General features: G+C 40.7%; 1 protein-coding gene across 1 annotated transcript in view; it reads right to left on the bottom strand.

The window, feature by feature from the left end:
* Positions 1–189: 189 nt before the first annotated feature.
* Positions 190–24,090, bottom strand: part of LOC111551970 (arf-GAP with GTPase, ANK repeat and PH domain-containing protein 11) — a 52,554-nt gene continuing 28,653 nt past the window's right edge. Inside the window, 7 exon segments of the mRNA XM_023226052.2 lie at positions 190–797; positions 800–862; positions 865–2,071; positions 6,009–6,044; positions 16,320–16,388; positions 17,765–18,713; positions 19,073–19,977. Of these exon segments, the coding sequence (XP_023081820.1) occupies positions 523–797; positions 800–862; positions 865–2,062 (1,536 nt within the window). The 5' untranslated portion in view covers positions 2,063–2,071; positions 6,009–6,044; positions 16,320–16,388; positions 17,765–18,713; positions 19,073–19,977 and the 3' untranslated portion in view covers positions 190–522.

Below are 24,090 nucleotides of genomic sequence, written 5' to 3'. Positions count from 1 at the left end.
AAAAATACAAAAAATTAGCCAGGCGAGGTGGCAGGCACCTGTAGTCCCAGCTACTTGAGAGGCTGAGGCAGGAGAATGGCATAAATCTGGGAGGTGGAGCTTCCAATGAGCCGAGATCGTGCCACTGCACTCCAGCCTGGGCAACAGAGCAAAATATGATCAAAAAAAAAAAAAAAAAGAGGTGCCATGTGTACAAAAATCAACGCATATTTATGAACGTTTTTTCAAATACATTTTCACACATCTTATCTAAATACATAATACAGAAGCCTGTGTGACTCGGGCAATGTGGCCCAGGAGGGCCTGAGACTAACACATCCACCTCAGCAAAAGGACATAAAATATATCTTATAGTCAGAAAAATCAACTTTTTGTGTATTTACTTAGTTTACAAAATGTACTGAAAATGCTATTATGAGCTGAATTTGTGATTTCCTTTTGAATTTCTGAGTTATTCTTATTTATTTTCCCCATTTTGTTTTTACACCAAGGAGACTGCAGTCAAATAAAATTAAACAGATACTACATGTGCTCATCGGGGCAGCCGTACTGCAGCAGTACGTTGATGCACTCCTGGCTGGAGGCCTGCCGGGTGTAGGCCAGCACTGTGTTCCCGTGGGCATCTCAGGCCATGACATCCACCCCGTACCAGATCAGGAGCTGCGCCAGGACCACATTCCCCTTGCGGCAGGCCAGATGGACCGCCGTGCAGCTGTCTCCCTCCCCACAGGTCTCATTTACCTCCTCCTGGGAGCCATGTGCCAGCAGCAGGATGGCTGTCCACAGGTCCTCACTGGGGTGGACTGCAGCAGGTGCTGGCCCAGGGACAGCTCCATGTAGGGTAGTGGGGCCAGGAAGAGCTCTGTTCATATTTGGCATGGATCCACCATTCCTTCTCTTCCCTTGTGGAGTCTACTGAGGGTTTCGTCCGCCCCTGGCTGCTCTCTTGCCAGATGCTGTTGGCTAGCTCATTGCCAATAGATGACAAAACCTTCATGAGCTCAACTGGCCAGTCATCCAGGTCCAGAGATCGGACTTGGGAAAGGTGGGTGCCAAGATTACGGTGGATCCCTGAGCATTCAATACACATGAGGACTCCCAAGTTCAAACTGGCCCAGTTAGGATTCTGGGTCTCACAGTCCACACATTGGGAGTTCCCACACATGTTTCAGATGGACTGTAGGGCCATGGCCTCGCTCTGGCTTATCAGCTGGAACTTGCTTTTGCTGCTCTTGCATGACTGCAGGCTGGCCAGGATCTGGCTCTCGATGGCTTGGACCCAGGCATCCCGCTCCTCACACGACGTGGCTTCAAAGTGCCACGTTTGGCCAGTGAGGGACACAATAATAAAGTTTTCTTCTTGTTCCTCAGCAGTGCCAGACAGGCCATCGTCTTTCAAGCTGTTGGTGTTTTTCTTCTTTCGGTGTTTGTTTTTGTTGGCATGAGGAGAGTGGGGCGGGTTGAGCTTGGGGCTGGTGGTGCTGGAGATATTGGGGCTGGAGCATATGGAGTCACTCAGCCCAGTGTCTGAATTGGCTGAGATAGGTAGACTGTTCATGTCCTTGAATAGGCCATTGCTTTTAGAGCTAGAGATAGGCATGCAGGCCAATGTGGCTAGGGGTGGCCTCTTTCCTGGGACTTTGATGGTAGATGTTCGAAGGTCAATCTCTTTTTTGTGAATATTCTTCATATAATCACCTAAGCTTGAATAATAGGTGAGCACGCCATTGTCACAGCGGGTGACATATTTCTTTTTCCATTTCTTCAGCCATTTCCCACTTAACTTTAAGAGCATGCCCTGTTTAATGGGGATGGCTCTGCCACTCCCGATGGTGTCAGCATGACTCTCCAGGGCTTTCTTCTCTTTGTCTGGGTCACTACCTTTCTCAGATGTAAACAGCTTGGACCAGCGCTTGGACTGCTTGCGAACGGGTGTGGGTGTATTGGCAGAGGGAGGAACATTGACCTGAAGGTCCTCCTGGCTGGTGCTGGGAGTCGATGGAATGGACGAGGAATAGTTATTTAAACTCCCGCCTCCATTTCTTGTCTGGGTAATGTGCATGGTGGAAACCTGTGTGGAATAGAAGGAGGAATGGCTTCAAGAACTGGGTAGTGACTTGCAGGGTCCTATAGACAGCTCACAATTACCTTTTAGAAAGATACATTTTCTGGGCCAGGCTTGGTGGCTCACACCTGTAATTCCAGCACTTTGGGAGGCCGAGATGGGTGGATCACGAGGTCAGGAGTTCAAGAGCATCCTGGCCAACATGGTGAAAAATTAGTTGGGCACTGTGGCACATTCCTGTAATCCCAGCTACTTGGAAGGTTGAGGCAGGAGAATTGCTTGAACAGGGATCTGGGAAGCAGAGCCTGCAGTGAGCCGAGATTACATTATATTACTCCAGCCTGGGCTACAGAGAGAGAGACTGTTTAAAAAAAAAAAAAAAAAAAAGATATATTTTCTGTTATTTGGATAATATATTTATTCATACTAGCTCACCAACTAAATAGAACTGCAGATCAGTTCTTATTCCAGCACATTCTTTTTACAACACTTAAGATGGCTAAATGCAACATGAAATGGGGAAGATTTTAAAACAGATACAAGTGTATGATGAAAATACAGCTGCAATAAAAGTGCCACTTAACATAAATGAGTATAACTGTTCATCAAATATGCTCAAAGATCCATCTGCATCTCTATAAAATAAGAATGTGCATTACTTCAAAAACTGTTAATATCTTATTATAAGATATTATAATATATTATAAAATAATGCCTCCTGTGTGCTTTGGTGTTCATCAAAGCAGTTTTTACGAATTCTTCTGGATCCTGACTTGCAGAGGGTTTCCTGACTTCTTCCTCAGCACATCATGTCCTGTACTGTGAAGTCTTTTATACGATAACCAGTCAGAAAATGCCCGTAAGTATTGACTCTCCCTAACAGGCAATGGCAATAAACCAAATATATTTTCACTCTTCTAACCACACACTGAAACACAAGAATGTTTTACAAAGTAGTAGTGATGAATTTTAACAAATGTAAACGTGATTCAGATTTCCTAGCTTCCTTTCTCTTTAGTTCTCTGTAGTACACTTTCGTGACGTATTTATGTATTTTCTGTTGTTTGAATTAAAAACTCATCTGCCTTCTTAAGAGGCTAGTCTTTGATGAACTTTAAACTTTGTAAAAACTAATGCATTTTGCCTGTGTGATAAACCAGTGGTTCTCCAAATGGGCTCTGTGGACCTCTCGAGATCCCCAAGACCCTTTCCAGAAGGCCTAAGAGGTCAAAACTGTTCTTTTTTTTTTTTTGAGACCAAGTTTCACTCTTATTGCCCAGGCTGGAGTGCAACGGCGCAATCTCGGCTCATGGCAAGCTTCGCCTCCCAGGTTCAAATGATTCTCCTACCTCAGCCTCCCGAGTAGCAGGGATTACAGGTGCACGCTACCATGCCTGGCTAAATTTTGTATTTTTAGTAGAGATGTGGTTTCACCATGTTGTCCAGGCTGGTATTGAACTCTTGACCTCAGGTTATCCGCTCACCTTGGCCTCCCAATGTGCTGTGATTACAGGCCCGAGCGACTGTGCCTGGCCAACACTGTTCTGAATCATATTAATTAAACCTGAGAAAGCTGATTAAAAATTTAAAAATTTGTAAAAGTAATACAAAGTCATTGCCTGTTTTTTCATTGACACTTACCATGATTGTATAAAAGCAAAAGTGGGTAAAACTGCTAGTTTTTCAGCATAAATCAAGGCAGTGGTACCAATTACATTAGTAGTCATTCTATTCTTTACTGACCCCTACAGTTAAAAAACATAGCCTGAATTACTTAAGAATGTCTTTGAGGAAGCAGTAAAAATTAATGTTATTAAACCTTGACATGTCTCTTTAATATTCTGAATAAGTGGAAAGTTAACAAGAAGCGCTTTGCTGACTGCAGTATGTTTTGTTTTTTAGAATTCGTGATTTAATTGTGAACTGAAAAATCACTTTTTTCACAGAACATCGTTTTTATTTAAAATTACAACCGGGTCAGTGCAGTGGCTCACGCCTGTAAAATCCCAGCACTTTGGGAGGCCAAAGCAGGCAGATGACTTGAGCTCCTTCAGACCTCAAGGAGACCAGCCTAGGCAACATAACGAAACCCTGCCTCTACCAAAAATACAAGAAAATTAGCCTGGCGTGGTGCCACACACTTGTGGTCCCAGCTACATAGGAGTCTGAGGTGAGAGGACTGCTTGAGCTGAGATCATGCCAACGCACTCCAGCCAAGTGACAAAGTGAGATTCGGTCTAAAAAAAAAACACAACTATCATTCTCAAAAATAAATGAAGTGAGACGTTGTCACTTCAAGGAAAATAAATATTTGTTCCCAATGATAAAATTTAAGCTTTCCTGAGGACTTTGAAAAACTTGTTCCTTCTACTGTAGGCTTGACAGCTTTTCAATACTTAAAGGCATTTTAAAGTAAGATTGGTAGTTAAACTAAAAGTGATTTTTGACATAATAAAACATAAACTAATATATTCCAAGTAATTAATGCATATTATAAATGCAAGTATGGGGCGAAAGATCCATTTACTGTGCAAGAAAGATCAATGAGTACTGATGGAATAAATTTATTAATATGGAAAATGCCACTGTAACTAATTTAAGAAACTAGCACTTATGAAGTTTTGATTTAGTATTAAAGAATACCCACAAGTATCTGAAAACTTTAAAATACACCTTTTACCAACTACATATTTGCATGAGGTTAGGTCATCTTATTGCTTCTTTTTTTCTATATTTGAGATGGAGTCTCCCTCTGTCGCCCAGGCTGGGGTGCAATGGCGAGATCTTGCCTCACTGCAACCTCCGCATCCCAGGTTCACGCGATTCTCCAGTCTCAGCCTCCCAAGTAGCTGGAACTACAGGCATGCACCACCATGTCCAGCCATTTTTTGTACTTTCAGTAGAGGCAGGTTTCACCATGTTGGTCGGGCTGGTCTCAAACTCCTGACCTCAAGTGATCCGCCCACCTCGGCCTCCCAAAATGCTGGGATTACAGGTGTGAACCACCTCACCTGGCCAGCTTATTGCCTTTTTTTTTTTTTTTTTTTTTTTTAACACGGAGTCTTGCTCTGTCACCCAGGCTGGAGTGCAGCGGCATGATCTCAGCTCACTGCAACCTCCGCCTCCTGAGTTTAAGTGGTTCTCCTGCCTCAGCCTCCAGAATAGCTGGGACTACAGGTGTGTGCCACCATGCCCAGCTAAGTTTTTGTATTTTTAGTAGAGACGGGGTTTCACCATGTTAGCTGGGATGGTCTCGATCTCCTGATCCTGTGATCCACCCACCTTGGCCTCCCAAAGTGTTGGGATTACAGGCGTGAGCCACTGCGCCTGGCCTCTTATTGCTTCTTTAAAGCAAATTGCAAAGAAAGATCTAGAGAATCCAGTTGTCTCTTATTAATCTCAACAGGAGAGAGTTTAAATAATATAAATACATGACACACATTTTACTCAACTTTTTGTTGTAGAAAAGTTACCTTTCAATGAGAAATTTCTGTTAAAAATATTATTCTCAAGGAATATTTTCTGTTTTTACAATCTGGGTCATGGGTTACTACTGACATCTAGTTGGTAGAGGCCATGAATGCTGCTAAACTCTCTGCAATGCACAGGACAGTCCTCACAACAAAGCTCTATCTAGCTCATAATATCAACAGTGGTAAGGCTGTGAAATCTAAACTAAAAATAGATTCTGAAAAAAAATCTCAATTTTACATTTCTACCATAGTCAATATCAATATAATCAATATAAACACATACTCTTTGAGATTCTCAATCATTTAAGAATTAAAGAGTCTTAAGAAACAAAGAAAACACTAATAATTTGCTTCGATATTTTAGTATACACAATACAGCTTATGATGTCTAGAGCTGTGACCTAACACTGAGCTTGATATCTTGCAAAGTAATTAGCTGGAATAACAAGACAGGTTTCTAAAAAGCTTACCTTTGCGTGATATCATGATGTATCTCCAAGGTCACTCTGTGGAAGGAAAAACAATTCATAACAATAGATGTTATCATTTGTTAGGCCTGAAGACATTTTTTAAAGGGGGGGCAGAGGAAACTCTCCTAGCGGCCCTGAAATTCAAATCTTCTAGTTCAGAACAGTACCATAAGTGTACTTTGTTTTCATTTCTTGGTTTTTTGTAAAAATATGAGAGCCAAAATGCGAGGCAATATGCTGTTAGAAGACATGTTTCTGTTGACAATTATAATATATAAATAATAACAGATTTCCTTGTTATATGCTCTTCTGCCCACAAAGCCTTTCATCCCATGCGATTTATTTTACGTATGTATTTATTTTTTGACTTAAGAGTCTTGCTCTGTTGCTCAGACTGGAGTGCAGTGGTGCGATCTTAGCTCACCACAACCTCTACCTTCCAGGTTCAAGCAATTCTGATGCCTCAGCCTCCCAAGGAGCTGGGACTACAGGTTGCGCCACTATACCCAGGTAATTTTTTTGAGGGGGGGATGGAGTTTTGCTCATGTTGCCCAGGCTGGAGTGCAATGGTGCGATCTCAGCTCACCACAACCTCTGCCTCCCAGGTTCAAGCGATTCTCCTGCCTCAGCCACCTGAGTAGCTGGGATTACAGGCATGCACCACCAAGCCCAGCTAATTTTGTAGAATGAGGCTCAAAATAACTGAGGGAAAGCAAATCTCAATTTTAGTAATAGGTCTATGCAATATTAGCACTTTTTTAAAAGGCTGTAACATTGGCATGTAAGATGGACATGTCAATAATGCTTCAAGTAGTTTTCATCACTAAAACAATTTTAAAATTACAGAATTTAAAGTTACATGCTGGAAAGGACCAATGACCCTACACGACATTTAATTCAACACTCATTTTACAGATCAGGGAAACAAACCTTAAAACTGACTTGCCCAAGGTCTCACCAAATAGGAGCAGTTTCTTGTCCTAAACTCTAAACCGTGGCTCTCAAACTTTGCTGCACATTAAAATCACCTGAGAAGCTTTAATAACGGCCTCATCTTCAACATGAGACATTTTAATGTAATGAGTGTTGGGTATGACTTTGGGCATTAAGGTTGTTGGTAAAAGTTTCCCAGGTGATTTCAATGTGCAGCAAAGTTTGGAATGATTGAGCTGGGGTGAAAATCAGAACCTTCTGGGATGCCTTTCCTCACGTAAAGATGCCTCACATCCATCCCAGTTTTCCTAAAAGGCTTCTCAGTGCCTAGAGATAGAGGGAAAGTGGAGATGGGAAGATGCATGTGTTTGCCGACATGTATTTTGGAAAAAAAAACCTTGCATAAGTGATCTCAGTGAGTTCCACCTATCCCACTGACAACACTGCACTACTGACTCATCATAAACATTTTTCAAAATATTTTCTTGAAGCCAATTTGCTCTATTAATTTGCTCAATAAACCTTTATTTCATCAATAGTGAATATACCAAATGATTATTTCTCAAACTTGCTAATGGCAAATTAAAACTTACTTTACTTTCAAAAGTAGACTTCTAAAAAGTAGAATAATGAGGAAAAAAGCATGAAATTTGTTTGAGAAAGACTAATCTTCAAAGCTACTTTTGAATTTTATGCTAACACATGAAAATCTTTTGAACTCAAAGAAGTCAGGGACTCTAGGTACAGCAGTTTTGGTGTATGTGTGCTCAAAGATTTAAGAGACTCGGCTGACTACAGACATTTAGTGATTACTCAATAGGTCCCAAAGCTCAGGACCTGAGACAGAGTTTGAGTCCAGTTTTTGCGCAAACACAATTTCATCACAACTATTGTTAAAAGGGAGGGAGAGGCCGGGTGTGGTGGCTGGTAATCCCAGCACTTTGGGAGGCCGAGGCGGGTGGATCATGAGGTCAGGAGATTGAGACCATCCTGGCTAACACGGTGAAACCCTGTCTCTACTAAAAATACAAAAAATTAGCTGGGCGTGGTGGTGGGTGCCTGTAGTCCCAGCTACTCGGGAGGCTGCAGCAGGAGAATGGCATGAACCTGGGAGGTGGAGCTTGCAGTGAGCCGAGATCATGCCACTGCACTCCAGTCTGGGAGACACAGCGAGACTCCATCTCAAAAAAAAGGAAAAAAAAGAAAGGGAATGAGAAAAGTGACACTATTATGAGTGTAAACTTGCCATTTTTCATTGAAATAAAAGTTACTGACAATTGAATTAGCTAAAAAGGCTAGTGCATTTGAAACAAAATTGTTTATAAGCTAATTATGTTTACAGAATGAAAAGTAAAATTAAAGATAAAGACATTAATATTCTAAATTAGCACTTTCCAAACTGTGTTCTAAAATTCAACACTCATAACCCAAGGAGATGATAATAATGTACACTGGACAGCCCCTATGGAGCTGGTGCTGGTGTTGGTTGTTCCTTTTAAAATAAACTTCATCTCAGGGTGCTCTCAAAGTGCATCTTTGTGGCCCATGAGGTGCTCATGCACAATGGGAGAAATTCAAATGCAGATACACTGTGGTGCCAGAAGAAAAAAAGTTGTTCCTTCTTCCAAGGCTAATGTCCAAAGAAAGTAGTGCACACTGATTTAGGCCTACAATACATTGAAAAACTAGGTTTTCACAAAAAACATTCAATAAAGGGAACCTATCCTTCTCACTGTGTTCAACATTGTCTAAAGGCATAAAGGTATCAAAAAGATACACTTTTTCTGGGATTACTTCTCTGCTAACTGATTTTTCCTTCCACCATGGTGTCTAAGATTAAAAGATAAATTGATACTTAATATTTAGAATCTGGATATCAATATATAGTTGACTCCAATTTCTTAAACTGATTGTTGAAGAGGACAACCAAATAGCTGAAATAATTTTAGAATAAAAGAATCTATCCCTTGGCAATATAGTTGTACTCACGATACTATTGTCATTGTAAGATAAGGCTGGCTGGCTGTGCTGTCATCAAGGAATATTGTCGAACATGAGCTGTATTGTTGACTGAAACTCACCGCGCCCGGCCACTAAGATATTTCTTACACTCCATGAACTGCCTGAGTGCGGTATCATGTGCACTCTACAGAAAACCCATTGGAGGCTCTTAACTTCCAGAGACGTTGTCTAAGATACGGGTTATAAAATGCTGCCCTTAATATGGTACCTGTCATCAAACCTAACAAGGATTTTACGAATTACCTTTAACAATCACGAGAAAAGTCGACTTTGCTGGGCGCAGTGGCTCACACCTATAAACCCAGCACTTTGGGAGGCCGAGGAGGGCAGATCACGAGGTCGGGAGATCAAGACCATCCTGGCTAACATGGTGAAACCCCGTCTCTACTAAAAATACAAAAAATTAGCCAGGCGTGGTGGCGGGCGCCTGTAGTCCCAGCTACTCGGGAGGCTGAGGCAGGAGAACGGCGTGCCGGGGCTGCTAGGCCACCAACAAGTGAGGAAGCCATAGGTTTCTCTAGTCCTACTTTCTTATGTGGAGGATAAAAAGAGTATCACTTAAATATTCTCTCACACCCTGAAAACAGATGACAACTTAAAAAGCTACCTTTCACTTCATGTTTAAATAAGACTGCCATGACATGACTCAAATGACACTCTCAGAGAATACTTTCCAATTTCAAAACTTGATTAATTTCATTCTATAAATCTGGCCTGCACCTAACCATTTTCCTGCTCTACCCATGCTCTCTCTGCCTAGAATATTACTTTTATCTTTCCTTGCTTCAGCAAGCTCGACTCCATCTACCCTCTTGGATCTCTGTCGGCAGCCACACCAAAAAATGTTTTTTTGTACACTAATTAGTCGAATTCACCACTGCTTACAAGATGCTAATTCTTGCAGAGTATTCCCCTCATGAGAGAGTATGCCTCTCCATAAGAGTAGGGCCCTCCTCCAAACAAGAACTCACATAGCCAAAACAAAACTAAGCAAAAACAACAAATCTGGAAGCATCACATTACCTAATTTCAAACTATACTATAAGGCCATAGTCACCAAAATAGCATGGCACTGGTATAAAAATAGGCACATACACCAATAGAACAGAATAGAGAACCCAGAAATAAACTCAAATACCTATAGCCAACTGATTTTCAACAAAGCCAACTAAAACATAAAGTGAAGAAAGTAAACCCTATTCCACAAATGGTGCTAGGATAATTGGCAAGCCACATGCAGGAGAATGAAACTGGATCCTCAACTCTCACCTTACACAAAAATCAACTCAAGATGGATCAAGGACATAAATCTATGACCTGAAACCATAAAAATTCTAGAAGATAACACTGGAAAAACCCATCTAAACACTGGCTTAGGCAAAGACTTCATGACCAAGAACACAGAAGCAAATGCAACAAAAGCAAATGCAACAGAAACAAACAGGTGAGACTTAACTAAAGAGCTCTGCACAGGAAAAGGAACAATCAGCAGAGTAAGCAGACAACCCACAGAGTGGGAGGGAATCTTCACAGTCTATAGGACAAGTGGCTATGATCCAGAATCTATGAGGAACTCAAACAAATTACAACTTCAAAAATATGGAACCAGCTCAAATGCCCATTCTAAATGAAGTATCTCAGGCATGGAAAACCAAACATTGTATGTTCTCATTCATACATGGGAGCTAAGCTATGAGGATGCAAAGCCATAAGAATGATACAATGGAATTTGGGGAGTCGGGGGAAAGACTGGGAGGAGAGTGAGGGATAAAAGACTACACATTGGGTTCAGTGGATACTGCTCAGGTGATGGGTGCACCAAAATCTCACAAATCACTACTAAAGAACTTAGTCATGTAACCAAATACCACCCGTTCCCCCCAAAACCCATGGAAATAATACATAAATAAATAAAGTACAGCATTTTTCTCAGCAAACATAAATAAAATAAAGACTAAAGTTTACATTTTTCACTCTCCTTTTGGGCAGGACAAATTTTAGATATGTTTTTAAAGAATTAACAACTTTTTTCCTTTTTCTGAGACAGGGTCTCCCTTTGTTGCCCAGGCTGGAGTGCAGTGGTACAATTATAGTTAACTGCAGCCTCAAACTCCTGAGCTCAAGTGATCCTCTGCGTTAGCCTCCTGAGTAGGTAAAACGAAAGGCACATGCCACCAGGCCTGGCTAATTTGTTATTTAACGTTTTTGTAGACATGAGGTCTTGTTATGTTGACCAGGCTAAAAATGAACAAATCTTAATTAACTTAAATATTTCTAACACTTTGGGCGTTCATGAAAACAGCTCCATCTCTGTTGTGAAGTAATGGGAAGTATATGGCAGTGGATAAAGTTTGAAAATATTAAACAAGGCCTTAGGAGAAAAGTATAATATGCTTATTATAGATACATTAATTTTAAAAATTCTCTGGGTTAATCGTAATTATACTAAAATTAGACTTTGATTTAAACATAGGTCCTAAATTTGGATAAAATATAACAGACTGACCACGAATTTATTTCCTCTCCCTCCGGAAGTCTCATTAGTCATAAAATAAAGGTTACACACATGACCAGGAGAGAAGGTTGACAGAGATAATTTTTAATAAATGCTGAAACATAAGAAGTAGAAAAAGGACTGGTAAATAACACGGAAGCACAACTTTGGTGCCTACAGAAAATGACTGGAACCGAAGTGAGCCAGTTAGTCTTGCAGAACTAAAGGCAGGTTGTGAACTTACAGGCAAATGGCACTTTGGAAAGTCAGGTAAAATGTAAAACAAAAGCCAGCAAGGTCAGTTGAAAATCTCTAACCAAAGCCCCAAGTCCACCTGTACTTCCATCTGACAAGAAACGTAGATGTGTGTTCTCTGGATATATCAAACCTGAGTATTTCTGTCTCAGAGATACCACGGCTTAAACCTGAGATATAAAGAAAACTGTATACCAAAAATGGAACTCCAACTTCCTTCGCTAACTCTGCTTTTGGAAAGCAAGTGGTCATGCTTTTACTTTCCAGGCAGAAAATTGGGAGATCCTTCTCAGAAGAAACTGAAATGTCTCGAGTAAAGATCCCCCGATAATACACTAAGGTCCCCCAAATGAAAAGCTAGTTTGGCTTCCAAAACCTCACGCTGAGTGCTACCAGTTAACAGAAGTTCTGCTTCCAAATAAAGCAGGCCAGGGACCACCACACATTGGAGGGAAGCCTCCAACAACAGAAATCAAAGCAACAGAAAAAAAGAATTCATGGGAGCAGTCAAAACCAGGAGCAAAAGTTAACAAAATATCTTAAAACACTCTCAAAAACATAAAATTCAATAGAAATAGTAGAAGATAAAGTCACAGAATATCCCACAACTAGAATAAAAAGATAAACTGAAAAAATTAAAAACCAATGCAGGTGTACTGGTCTCAGCAGCCTAGCATCTGAATAACAAGACTATCAGTAAAAAAGTAACAGAGAAAATAAAAAAAAAAATCTCAAGAAGAGATAGTCTCAGGTTTAGTAGCCTCAATAAAATGAAAAGATCCCCAACATGCTGTTATTATAAAATTTCAGAACCTCAGAGTGAGACAAGATCCTAAAAAGCTTCCACAGCTACCTAAAACCTGGTTGTAAATAGTGTATCACACACTGGCAATAGATTCAAGAACAACGCTGTAATGACAGCATAACTGCAAAATGTCTTCAGAACCATAAAATTTAGATTCAACGTAGAGATGTATTCACTATCAAAGAGGAGGGATTTTAAGACTGGCCAGCTCTCTAAACATCTCCACCCAGGAAAATGTGTTCAAGTACAACTAGAGAGGATAACAGGACAGAAGGAAACACAGAATCTAGGACTCAGGTGATTCCACACAAGACAGCAGTTATGTGAGACAGGATATTTCGGAGACAGAATGAAGGACATGTAATGCAGAGACACAGTGAAAATACCATATGACTTAGCAGTGAATAATATTTGCAGCGTCATAATTATGTAAATATTACTGATTTAATGAAAAAGTGTGCTAATATTGGAAGAAAAGGAGGGAGAAAAATAAGATCTTGGTGTAGTGAGGAAGGTATGCTTTTACCTGCTGTGATAGAAAGTCAATAGACAGTGCTGGCAATTAACTTAGCTATTCTATTTTTGTTATTTCATTAAAAATAAGATTATTTAAGGCAGATATTTTTTTCACTCTGTCACCCAGGCTGGAGAGCAATGGCACAATCTTGGCTCACGGCAACCTCCACCTCCCAGGTTCAAGTAATTCTCCTGCCTCAGCCTCCTGAGTAGCTGAGATTACAGATATGTGCCACCACGCCTGGCTAATTTTCTATTTTTAGTAGAGACAGAATTTCACCGTGTTGGTCAGGGTTGTCTCAAACTCCTGACCTCAGATGATCTGCCCACCTCAGCCTCCTAAAGTGCTGAGACTACAGCCATGAGCCACCATGCCCAGCCTTAAAGCAGATCTTTTGAACCAGACTATTGAAATTTAACTTAAATGTCAGAAATCTTTAAAAGGTGGACACCCTAAGCTAAATACTTTTCTGGATAAATTTAATACTTAGGAAAATAGAAGAGATTTAGAAAATCCACAAAAAGAGGTCCATGCTATCACCACTGGGTCCACATTGTAATTTAAAGAAATCAAGAGAGACTACTTTTATGTCAAACTATCAATTTCTTAACTATTTGACTGTTTACTTACATGGTTTGTACAATTGCTTCTTCTTATTTCTACAACTAAGAATAAAAAAACTGGTCACTTCTGATACAAATACTATAAAATAAAAGTAGTTGTTAACATCTTACTGATTACTCCTATGTAAAATGACACAAAATTACATTTAAAAAATTATTTTCAATAATTTATAATTTAAATTATCTGGTATGATTAATTTCATAAAGTAAAATCTAAAAACTTAGTTTTTCATCTAGTTTACTTTTTGTTTCTATTACATTCAAATGAAAGAATCCTCATGTACAAAAGAAAAGGGCAAACATTTAGGCCATATGAAAAATTTAGCTAATAAAAAGTTTAACTGTTGCATATATGAGCCATGATCCATTAGTATTCTCTCATTCTGCATTTACACACAGGTTACTTTAATTATCAGAAGCTAAGAGCTAACAGCTCTAAGAACTACTTCCTGACCAGGCACTTATCTCTAGATGCAATAGAATCCCTGTAAGCATCTTGAACCACACGTAGTGGTTATCTACTAATATGTCACTAAAAACAAAACAAAAAAAAGGTCTTTATACAACTGGAAAGTAACCTATCTTAATTTTTTTCTTTTCTTTTTTTTTTTTTTTTTTTTGAGACAGAGTCTCACTCTGTCACCTAGGCTGGAGTGCAGTGGCAGGATCTCAGCTCACTGCAACCTCTGCCTCCCGGGTTCAAGTGATTTTCCAGCCTTAGCCTCCTGACTAGCTGGGACTACAGGCACGTGCCACCATACCTAGCTAATTTTTTTTGTATTTTTAGCAGAGAGGAGGTTACACTGCATTAGCCAGGATGGTCTTGATCTCCTAACCTTGTGATCCACCCACCTCAGCCTCCCAAAGAGCTGGGACTACAGGTATAAGCCACAGAGCCTGGCCTAAATTTTAATTGTAAAATGAGTATACAAACTTAATTGGACATGGTGTCTGCAGCACAATAAATATTTTTATTTTTCCTGAAAAAAGCCCGAATGATAAAAGCCCCAAGCGGGATTTGGACCATGCTTTGTTTCCTACACTGCCTCTACCTTTGATGCTGGAAGGGCCTTGTAGGTAAAAGTTCCTACCACTGAAGAGTGAGGGACATGGAATAGCTTTTCTTTTACTGCTTCCATGCTCTCTAGGTGAGAGAAGCCAATGGCTCTGGAAGGAGCTGGGAAATACAATTCTGATATGTCTTGAATATGTTCCCCCTCCAAATCTCATGTTAACATGTGACCCTTAATGTTGGAGATAGGGCCTAGTGGGACGTGTTTGGGGGATTCCTTATGAATGGCTTGGTCCCATTCCCATGGTAATAAGCAAATTCTCATTATGGTAGTTTAAAAGAGCATGGTACTGGACAGGTGAAGTGGCTCAAGCCTGTAATCCCAGCACTTTGGGAGGCTGAAGCAGACAGATTACCTGAGGTCAGGAGTTTGAGACCAGCCTGGCCACCATGGTGAAACCCCATCTCTACCAAAAGTACAAAGATCAGCCAGGTGTTATGGTGCCCGCCTATAGTCCCAACTACTCGGGAGTCTGAGGCAAGAGAATTGCTTGAACCTGGGAGGTGGAGGTTGTAGTGAGCTCATATTGCTCCATTGCACTCCAGTCTGGGCAACACAGTGGGACACTATTTCAAAAAAAAAAAAAAAAAGAGTGTGGTACCTTCCCCCTTCCCCTCTCTCCTCCCTCTTTCACCGTGTGGAACCACCTGCTTCCCCTTTGCTTTCTATCATGATTGTAAGCTTGCTGAGGCCCTCACCAGAAGCAGACGTTGAAGCCATGTTTGTACAGCCTGAAGATCTATGAGCCAATAAACCTCTTTTTGTTATAAATTATCCAGGCTTAGGTATCTCTTTATAGTAATGTAAAAAATGAACACAAATTCTAATCAGAAATAACTGACTCAAGATGGGCAAAGTCTACTAAAACTATAAAAACAAAGGTTTACAAACCCCCATGTTTTACTGTGCTGCATTACTTCACATATTATTATAGGACCCTCATTTGTATTCCTGCTGTTTAAGTCAACTGGAAAACCTGGCTGTGTATGGCTTTTTGGCAAATAAATGAGGATTTAACATAACATTGAGGAAAATAAGCAGGTGTAGGGCATGTTTAAATTGACATTACATCAAATGAAAAGGTTAGTAACCTAAAAGTTTTGAGTAGTATAAACTTGGATGTGGTAAATGAATGTGGTCAGAGGACTGTGTGAGAGGAGGCCCAAATCACAGATTCAATCCCCAATGATAAACAGCTATGTTTTTAATTTGTTTAAATGAAAACCAAGCTGAAGCCTAAGTTCTATCATTCATCTTTAAAATGTACTCTTTGGAGCAAGGGAAAAGGGATTGTAAATAAAGATAAATCCAAGAATTATAAATAAAGAGAAATCCATGACTCCTCCATCACATGACACATTAATTGTGTTGATAAAAAGATGGCAAAATGTATAAACAAAAAGGTTACATGTTTTCACTAACATGATAACAAGTAAAGGAAAGTATATCACACGGTAAAATAAGACAAGTGAACATGTGAAAAGGTGAAAAATTTAAACCCATATGAGTTTTTCCTAAATACTTTCTATAACCTGATCAAACAAAAGCTTTTATTCTTTCTCTTGGCAGAAAAAACAATGTTGTCTCACCATCTGTTTAAGAGTGCCTCTGGAATATTGTGGTTGCCTCTGGATTGGCAGAAGGGTTAAACTCCAAAGCTATATGTATAGAGGGAGAAAAGAAAAAATGATGTAATCATTTATAAAAATTTATCAACTCATTTATTCAATCGCTGCATTTAGGCTATTTCACTACCTCTACTTTTATTCTTATCCACTGAAATGAATGTATAGACATAAGAGAGAGCCAAGCAAGATGGCACATGCTTGTAGTCCCAGCTACTCAGGAGGCTAAGGTGGAAAAATCACTTGAACCCAGGTCAGGAATTTGAGGCCAGTACGAGTAACATAGTGACACTCTCCTTTATTTAAAAAAAAAAAAAAAAAAAGAAGAGTGTAAAATCAACTTTGCATAAAATAAATCAAGATGGCAGTAAGTTTTAAAAGACAGGTCTATTTAATAGGCAAAGTATAAGATGTATTCTAGAGTTTTAAAAAGTTTTAAAAGTAAATTCAGCATATCTGTCACTTCCATGTCATTCGGAGACATAGAACCTTACTTCTGTTGAGTAGCTGTCTTCCATAGTCATGTGATATCTCAAACTCTTCATTTCTTCATTAGCAATACATAGGGAGAACATACACAGGCCTTATTTGTATTGGAAAGGGCCAAGTGAAACATACATAAACTGTGTTGTAATCCTAAAGAATGACAATAAAGAGCCATTTTTGGGCTCTCCTCCAATACTACCCATCTACTAAGTGGTGTGTAACATCAATCAGCCTTTCCTTACATCACCAAGCAGACTACACGTTTACACAACTACTTACATGTTTTGTGTATAAAGGTATAATCAATTAATTCATATATTTGTTTGTTCTAAAGCAATCCTTAAATATCTTGAAAAGTGAGGATAGTACTTCCAAGTTACAAAGTCACACTCATCAAGCGTCTTAATTATTCTACTTCTTAAAAAATTAAGAGCCCAACCAAAGTTTAGATAGAAGAACTATAAGACATTTCCTCTACAGTAACGAATCTCTGGCATTTAAATGAAACCAATAAGCCAACTGGATTTAATATCTTTATGATGCAACGTTTTCTATTTTGAAAATTTTAGTTTTTATTCAAGAACCATATTATTACCCAGAATAACTTTTACTTAGATTCATCTCTTTGCAAAATTTTGGAGGCAAACCAACTGTTTTCTCTTTTCTACCGCCTCCCATCCCCCGCCTCTCCCAGCAGTGTAGACTGAAAAACTCTAACTTTTTTTTTTTTTTTCGGTGAGATGGGGTCTCACTCTGTCACCCAGGTTGAGTGCATTGGCGCAATCTCTGCTCACTGCAACCTCCGCCTCCTGGGTTCAAGCAATTCTCCTGCCTCAACCTTGTGAATAGCTAGAACTACAAGCATGCACCACCACGTCCAGCTAATTTTTGTATTTTTTTTTTTAGTAGAGATGGGTTTTCACCTGTTGGCCAGGCTGGTCTCGAACTCCTGACCTCAGATGATCTGCTCACTTCAGCCTCCCAAAGTGCTGGGATTATAGACGTGAGCCACCATGCCCGGCCGAAACTCCAACTTTCTTCTGTTTGAACAAAATGCTATTATCAGGAAAGGAAAGGATAAAGCGGGAGCCACAGCAACAAACACTCTTACAGGGAAGGTCTCAGACTTTAACCTGCAATCTTTAGATTACACATGAAAAGTCTACACTGACATTTCATGTCTTTTGAAAGTTTTGACCATGACCCAATCCCCACATCTTTTAGAACAAGGAGGTAAATAAAGTCTGTTAAGTCATTGGAATAAATCTGGAAGACACATTTTGTGTTAAAGTAAGAATTTTAAAGTAATCAGAGCCTCATAGGTAAACTCCTTTGAGAAACCCCAAACACACACACACAACCATTTTTCTGCAGCCCTGACCAGGACGTTTCACACAGTTTCACAATTATTTTAAGCACTCTTCTTTTTTCTTTTTCCTTCTGCGTTCAAATTACAGTTAGAAGAAACTAAGCAGCTTCTATCAAGATGACTTACAGCAGCCCATTAAGAATACCATATAGCCTCTCCCATGGCAACCTCCATTCTGATTTTAAACAAGAAACCCCCAAATATCTAAATATGAAATGTGCTGAGATTTAGCTACTTTAACAAAGGAAACAATTAGGCACTTACCTGGTTCCTTCACTTAGGTACCATCTAGATAGGTACAAAGAAAAAATAAGATGGGTACTGGAAAGTTGAGATATTTGAGTTTTTATTGAGAAAAGGTAGAGAATAGTCCAAAGAAGCCTCAACAAAGTCCCACAGGATAATACACAGAGATACAGACAATGTTGTCTCACCATCTGTTTGACAGTTCCCATGGAATATTGTGCTTGCCTCTGGATTGGCAGAAGGGTTAAACTCCAAAGCTATATGTATAGAGGGAGAAAAGAAAAAAAGATGTAACCATTTATAAAAATTTATCAACTCATTTATTCAACTGCTGCTTATTCGACAAGAAGAGCCATAAATAAATAGTCCCATGCCAGCCTGGGAGAATGAAATGAGAGAGCAAGAACTGAGCGACTGGGAGGGGAGGCGAAAAGAAACTGGGGAAAGACTAAGGGGTGGGAATGCAAGGCAGAGCCAGCTTGTGCTCCTGGGCAGCCCCGGGAAAGCTGACTACAGGCAGAAAGGAGCTCGAAGTGGGGGATGCCTCAAAGGGAACCTTGGGGACAGCAGCAGCCAGAGGCAAGCAGAAGGCAGATGGCACCCGTCACCTCCTTACCTTCAGGCATCTCCCGGTCATGGATGTGGTGCATGTGGAGGTCTTCACCAACTTCAACAGTCACCTTAGCAGGCTGTACAGCAGCAGCCATGGGCGCTCCTGCCATCCCGTCCCCAGTTCCTCTCATCCTGTCCCCAGCTCCAGCCATCCTGTCCCCAGCTCCTACCATCCTGTCCCCAGCTCCAGCCATCCTGTCCCCAGTTCCAGCCATCCTGTCCCCGGCTCCTGCCTCATAGATCTCGGACTCAGAGGGGTACACTGACCCCTGTTGCTGGTCAAACTCGTGGCTGTCCCTGGGGCACACACAACAGGTCAGTATGTTCCCCATGCAGCATCTCTACTGTCTGCCACCACCTGGGCCTCTGCTCACAGCTTTGGCCACGCACTCCCGCTGCCCTAGGCCGAGGCTATGCTGCACTTGCAGAGATGGTCTTGCCTGCTGCTCGCCTGCCCACCTCACAGCCGGGCCCCAGCCCCAGCTAGGGCTGCGGACCAAGGCCCGTGCCCTGCCGCCTCCCCTGAGTTGACTTGTCTGGGAGGGTGAAGACCAGTTGACTTATTTAATAGGTTGTGAACCCAACAAGCGCTGAGAGACACAACAACTGCCTGAAGAGAGAACAGACGGTGCTCCTCCTCCTTCTGTAGTCACCTACAGACTGAAGCCCACTGGCCCAGGTGGGAACACAGGCATGTGACACACAATGCCCCACCCCACACTTCACAATGCCCTCCCCGACAGCTCACAGTGCCCCACCCTGGCTGCCACCCCTCCCCAACAGCTCAGAATGCCCCTGCCTGGGCTGCCCCACCCTGTGGCTTATGATGCTGCTGCTCTCCTGGCCCCTCGTGCAGTGTCAGTGGGACTAAGGTTTTCATCCATCACCAGCTTCCTGAGATTTTTAGACCTAAGAAAAGCACAGGGTAGTTCGTTACTTGAAGCCATCTTCCTCTATGAGTTCTATACAAAGCCTCAGTAAAGTGGGTCCCATTAGCAACGAAGTTGAACAACTTTTATTTGCTGACTGAATATGGATACATCTGAGTGGCTGACTGCTTTTGTAACTAAACACTCCTCTCCTGTCTTCCAATGAGTGGTTGTTTTTGTCTGCAACTTGACCACAGCAATCCCTGGGGCCCTAGCTTACTCTCAATAAAGAGTTATGGCTGTGTGTCTTGAATGACACCTTAGGACCCATCCTGCCTCCACCTCCTTCTCCATAAAATAGAAAACTAACGTGTCCCTCCAGGCTCTGAAATGCTGAAACTTACCAACTTCCCTTTCTCCCCGCTATTTCTTCCTTCCATGGCAGGGACTTTCAGATTTTCTTTCTTTTACTAACAAAGCACTAAGTATAATTCCGTCACACAAAATCGAGAGCCATAAAGTGGGTTACCGCAGTCTAAAGTGGGTTACCACAGTCCTAATTCAATAAAGATGAATACTTGGCATCTGGCAAGTAGTATGTGCCTGACAGTGTCCCCACTGTGTTATGCTCATTTAACCCTCAGAAACAATCTCATTTACAGATTTTACAGGAGTTGAGATGGAGAAGGTAAGTAACCTCCCCAAGGTCACATGACTGCTAAGGGTGGGGCACAATTTGATCCCAGGTAGTCGGAATTCCCCAATTCCTCAAGCATGGTTATCAGAAAGTGTATCAGTCTGTTTTCACACTGATACACATAAATACCTGAGGTTGGGTAATTCATAAAGGAACGAGGTTTAATTAACTCACAGTTTCACATGGCTGGGGAGGCCTCAGGAAACTTACAATAATGGCAGAAGGAGAACCAGGTCTGACTTACATGGTGGCAGCACAGAGCGTGAATATGTGAAGAAGCAACTGTCAAACATGTATAAAACCATCAGATCTCAGCTGGGCATGGTGGCTCACACTTGGAACCCTAGCACTTTGGGAGGCCAAGGCAGGTGGATCAACTGAGGTCAGGAGTTTGAGACCAGCCTAGCTAACATAGTGAAATCCTGTCTCTACTAAAAATAGAAAAATTAGCTGGGTGTGGTGGTGCATGCCTGTAATCCCAGCTACTCAGGAGGCTGAGGCAGGAAAATCGCTGGAACCCAGGAGGCAGAGGCTACAATGAGCCAAGATTGTGCCATGGCACTCCAGCCTGTGCAACAGAGCAAGACTCCATCCCAAAAAACAAAACAAAACAAGACCAAACCCTGTAAGATCTCATGAGGACTCACTGACTATCACAAGAGCAATATGAGGAAAACTGCCCCCATGATCCAATCACCTCCTCCCAGGCCCCTCCCTCAACACTTGAGGATTATGGGAATTATAATTCATGATGAGATTTGGGTGGGGACATGGCCAAACCGTATCAGAAAGTAAAGGTAGAAGTCAAGCTTGAACAGGAAGGGACACTGTAAATTATTATTATTATTTTTTGAATGAAGTTTTGCTCTTGTTGCCCAATGAAATTGTTTAGATTAGCTTTGGACTCCCACAAAAGCAAGAAGGGAGAAAGGACCATGTGACTCTAGAGATATTTTTGGCAAAGGAAAGGTTTAAGAAAACATCTTTTGATGACCTTTATTTTAACACACTTAAAAACAACAACAACAAAAAAAAACTACTGTGGGAAAAAGGATATTATGTATAGAAAAGTCTACACTTCTTGACACAACTAACTAAAAAAAGCCTGATACACTAAACAAAACCCAAATAATGTCTTCCCTAAAAGTGGGTAACTTGAAAAGCAATTTGAGCAAAAATCAAGGAGTTCAATTATAAATAAATATATCAACAAAGTGAAAGATGGTTTTGTTTCCCACAAAAAGTTAAAAGAAATAACAGCAACTTTAGAGGAAGAGGAAAAAATAATAAGAAAATTATATGCAATTGCAAAATCTGTGAATATTTACAAACTCTAATATATAACTACAAAACGGACCAGAAGAATCATTATCATAGGAAGCAAAGGGGCATTTCAAAAATCAGAGAAGGAGGAATGATTCATATTTAATTCAATTCTGTGGAAAATATTTAAGTAACATTTGAGGACAAAAATAGGTGATATGTTGAAATGTGGGAAACCAGAGTGGAAGGAAAAAGAACTCAAGAAAACTCAGTTTCAGTAACCAGTATCTAGTAAAATCTTCAGGACCTAGAGGCTACAATCTGCGTTAATAGTGTCTGAAGACCTAGGAAGGTCATTAGATATCATTTTGGATAATTCTTTTTATTTTTGAGATGGAGTCTCGCTCTGTCGCCCCGGCTGGAGTGCAGTGGCGCGATCTCGGCTCACTGCAAGCTCTGCCTCCTGGGTTCACGCTATTCTCCTGCCTCAGCCTCCCGAGTAGCTGGGACTACAGTGGCCCATCACCACCCCCGGCTAATTTTTCGTATTTTTTAGTAGAGACGGGGTTTCACCGTGTTAGCCGGGATGGTCTCGAGCTCCTCATCTTGTGATCTGCCTGCCTCAGCCTCCTAAAGTGCTGGGAATACAGGTTTGAGCCACCTGCCCGACTCATTTTGGATAATTCTTGTAGACTTGAGATGATGTCTATTTAAAGTAACAAAATAGTGCCTGTATTTCTGTATTCATTACAGAAAACAACTGGATATGGAAAGGAAACTAGCATGCTGTGCCACAATCTCTAAAGAAAGATTAGGGAAATTTCAGCTTAAAGCAACAATTATCACAATAAAGTTTTACAACCCTTTGCAAGCATATATGAAAAACATACAAAAGTTTGTAATGATCTTTTTTTAAGCTAAGAGAACAGAAAACATGAGAAAAATTAAATTATAAAATGAACCTCTGGTTTAGAGGTAAGAAACATTTTATGACAGTCAGGAGATCAGGGTTGCACAGTGTATTATGTGAATGTTGTGACTCATTGGTTTCATCTTGGATATCATAACTTGACATTTTGTAAAAGTGATTTTTCATGGGAATTTCTTCAGGTGCCCTATAAAGTCCTGTCCCATCAGAAGTGAATAATAATCTTCCATATTCTTGAGATAGCTTAATGGCATCTTCTACAGTCTTCCATTGTTTAGTTTAGGTAAACCTGGGAATCATGTTTGGGTATCATCTCATCCAACTTCTTTACCCATCCCCATCATAAGTCAGGAAGGTCTTGGATATTTTCTGCTCTAGCAGTTAATTCATCATTAATCCTGGAGTTGTTTGCTATTCCAGTCATTTGTCCTACTTCACTTCCCGTAAGCATGATGCATTTGCCACCATTAACTCCTAAACCATATTGAATTTGTACATCTGACTTTGTGAGCAAAAGTTCTATGTATATCCTGTTATTCTTGCCTAGTATGAAACTTACTTTCAGTAGAGATTGTATTTCTGCACTCACGCACCTATGTAACTTGCACTGTTATTGCTGGTCAGGCTTCCCAGAGGTCACCATAACCTCCTGGGTTCTCTGGAAGAGGGACATATTCTTCAGGGTGACACTGTAATATTTAGTTAGCTAAAATCTTTTATCTATTTAAATGGATAATTCCCAATGTCTTGAGTAAGAAGGCTGGTACTTTTTTTCTTCGCTCTTCGAGTTGATGTGACCAATTCCTGAGGTTGGATAATCAGGCCAGTATCAGACTGGTCTTTGCCAGAACTTTTTGCCTAATACATTTCTCTATTGCTTTCTACAGGTCATTGGATGTTAATATGGGTTCTGGAATGCAATTTTTAAAAATACCTTGTGAATGACTTGCAACATGGTCATTTAATTTTCAAATATAATTTGCAAGTGAAATGTGTAGGACTCTGATAAGGCACAATGACCTAGATCCTGGGTATGATCCCCTCGAAAGAGGCAAATAGTGAATTGAGCAAGCTCACTCATGTCTGCTTACACCAGTCACTTCTGAACTGCTCAATGGCAGGCACAGGAATGACCCCTGGTTGGCAGATGTCCACTCACTATGACCCTGGATTGGACATGTAGTTACCTTGAGTCAGGCCAGTCATGTGTTGTTGGACTAGTCCTTGGAGATACACTCATTAGTGACTGTTAAGGTACCTGAGTT

The sequence above is a fragment of the Piliocolobus tephrosceles genome, chromosome 9 (assembly GCF_002776525.5).
Source record: "Piliocolobus tephrosceles isolate RC106 chromosome 9, ASM277652v3, whole genome shotgun sequence".
NCBI classification, from domain to species: Eukaryota; Metazoa; Chordata; class Mammalia; order Primates; family Cercopithecidae; genus Piliocolobus; species Piliocolobus tephrosceles.
Note: the sequence above shows the minus strand (reverse complement) of the source record. Positions and strands in the feature narration are given on the sequence as shown.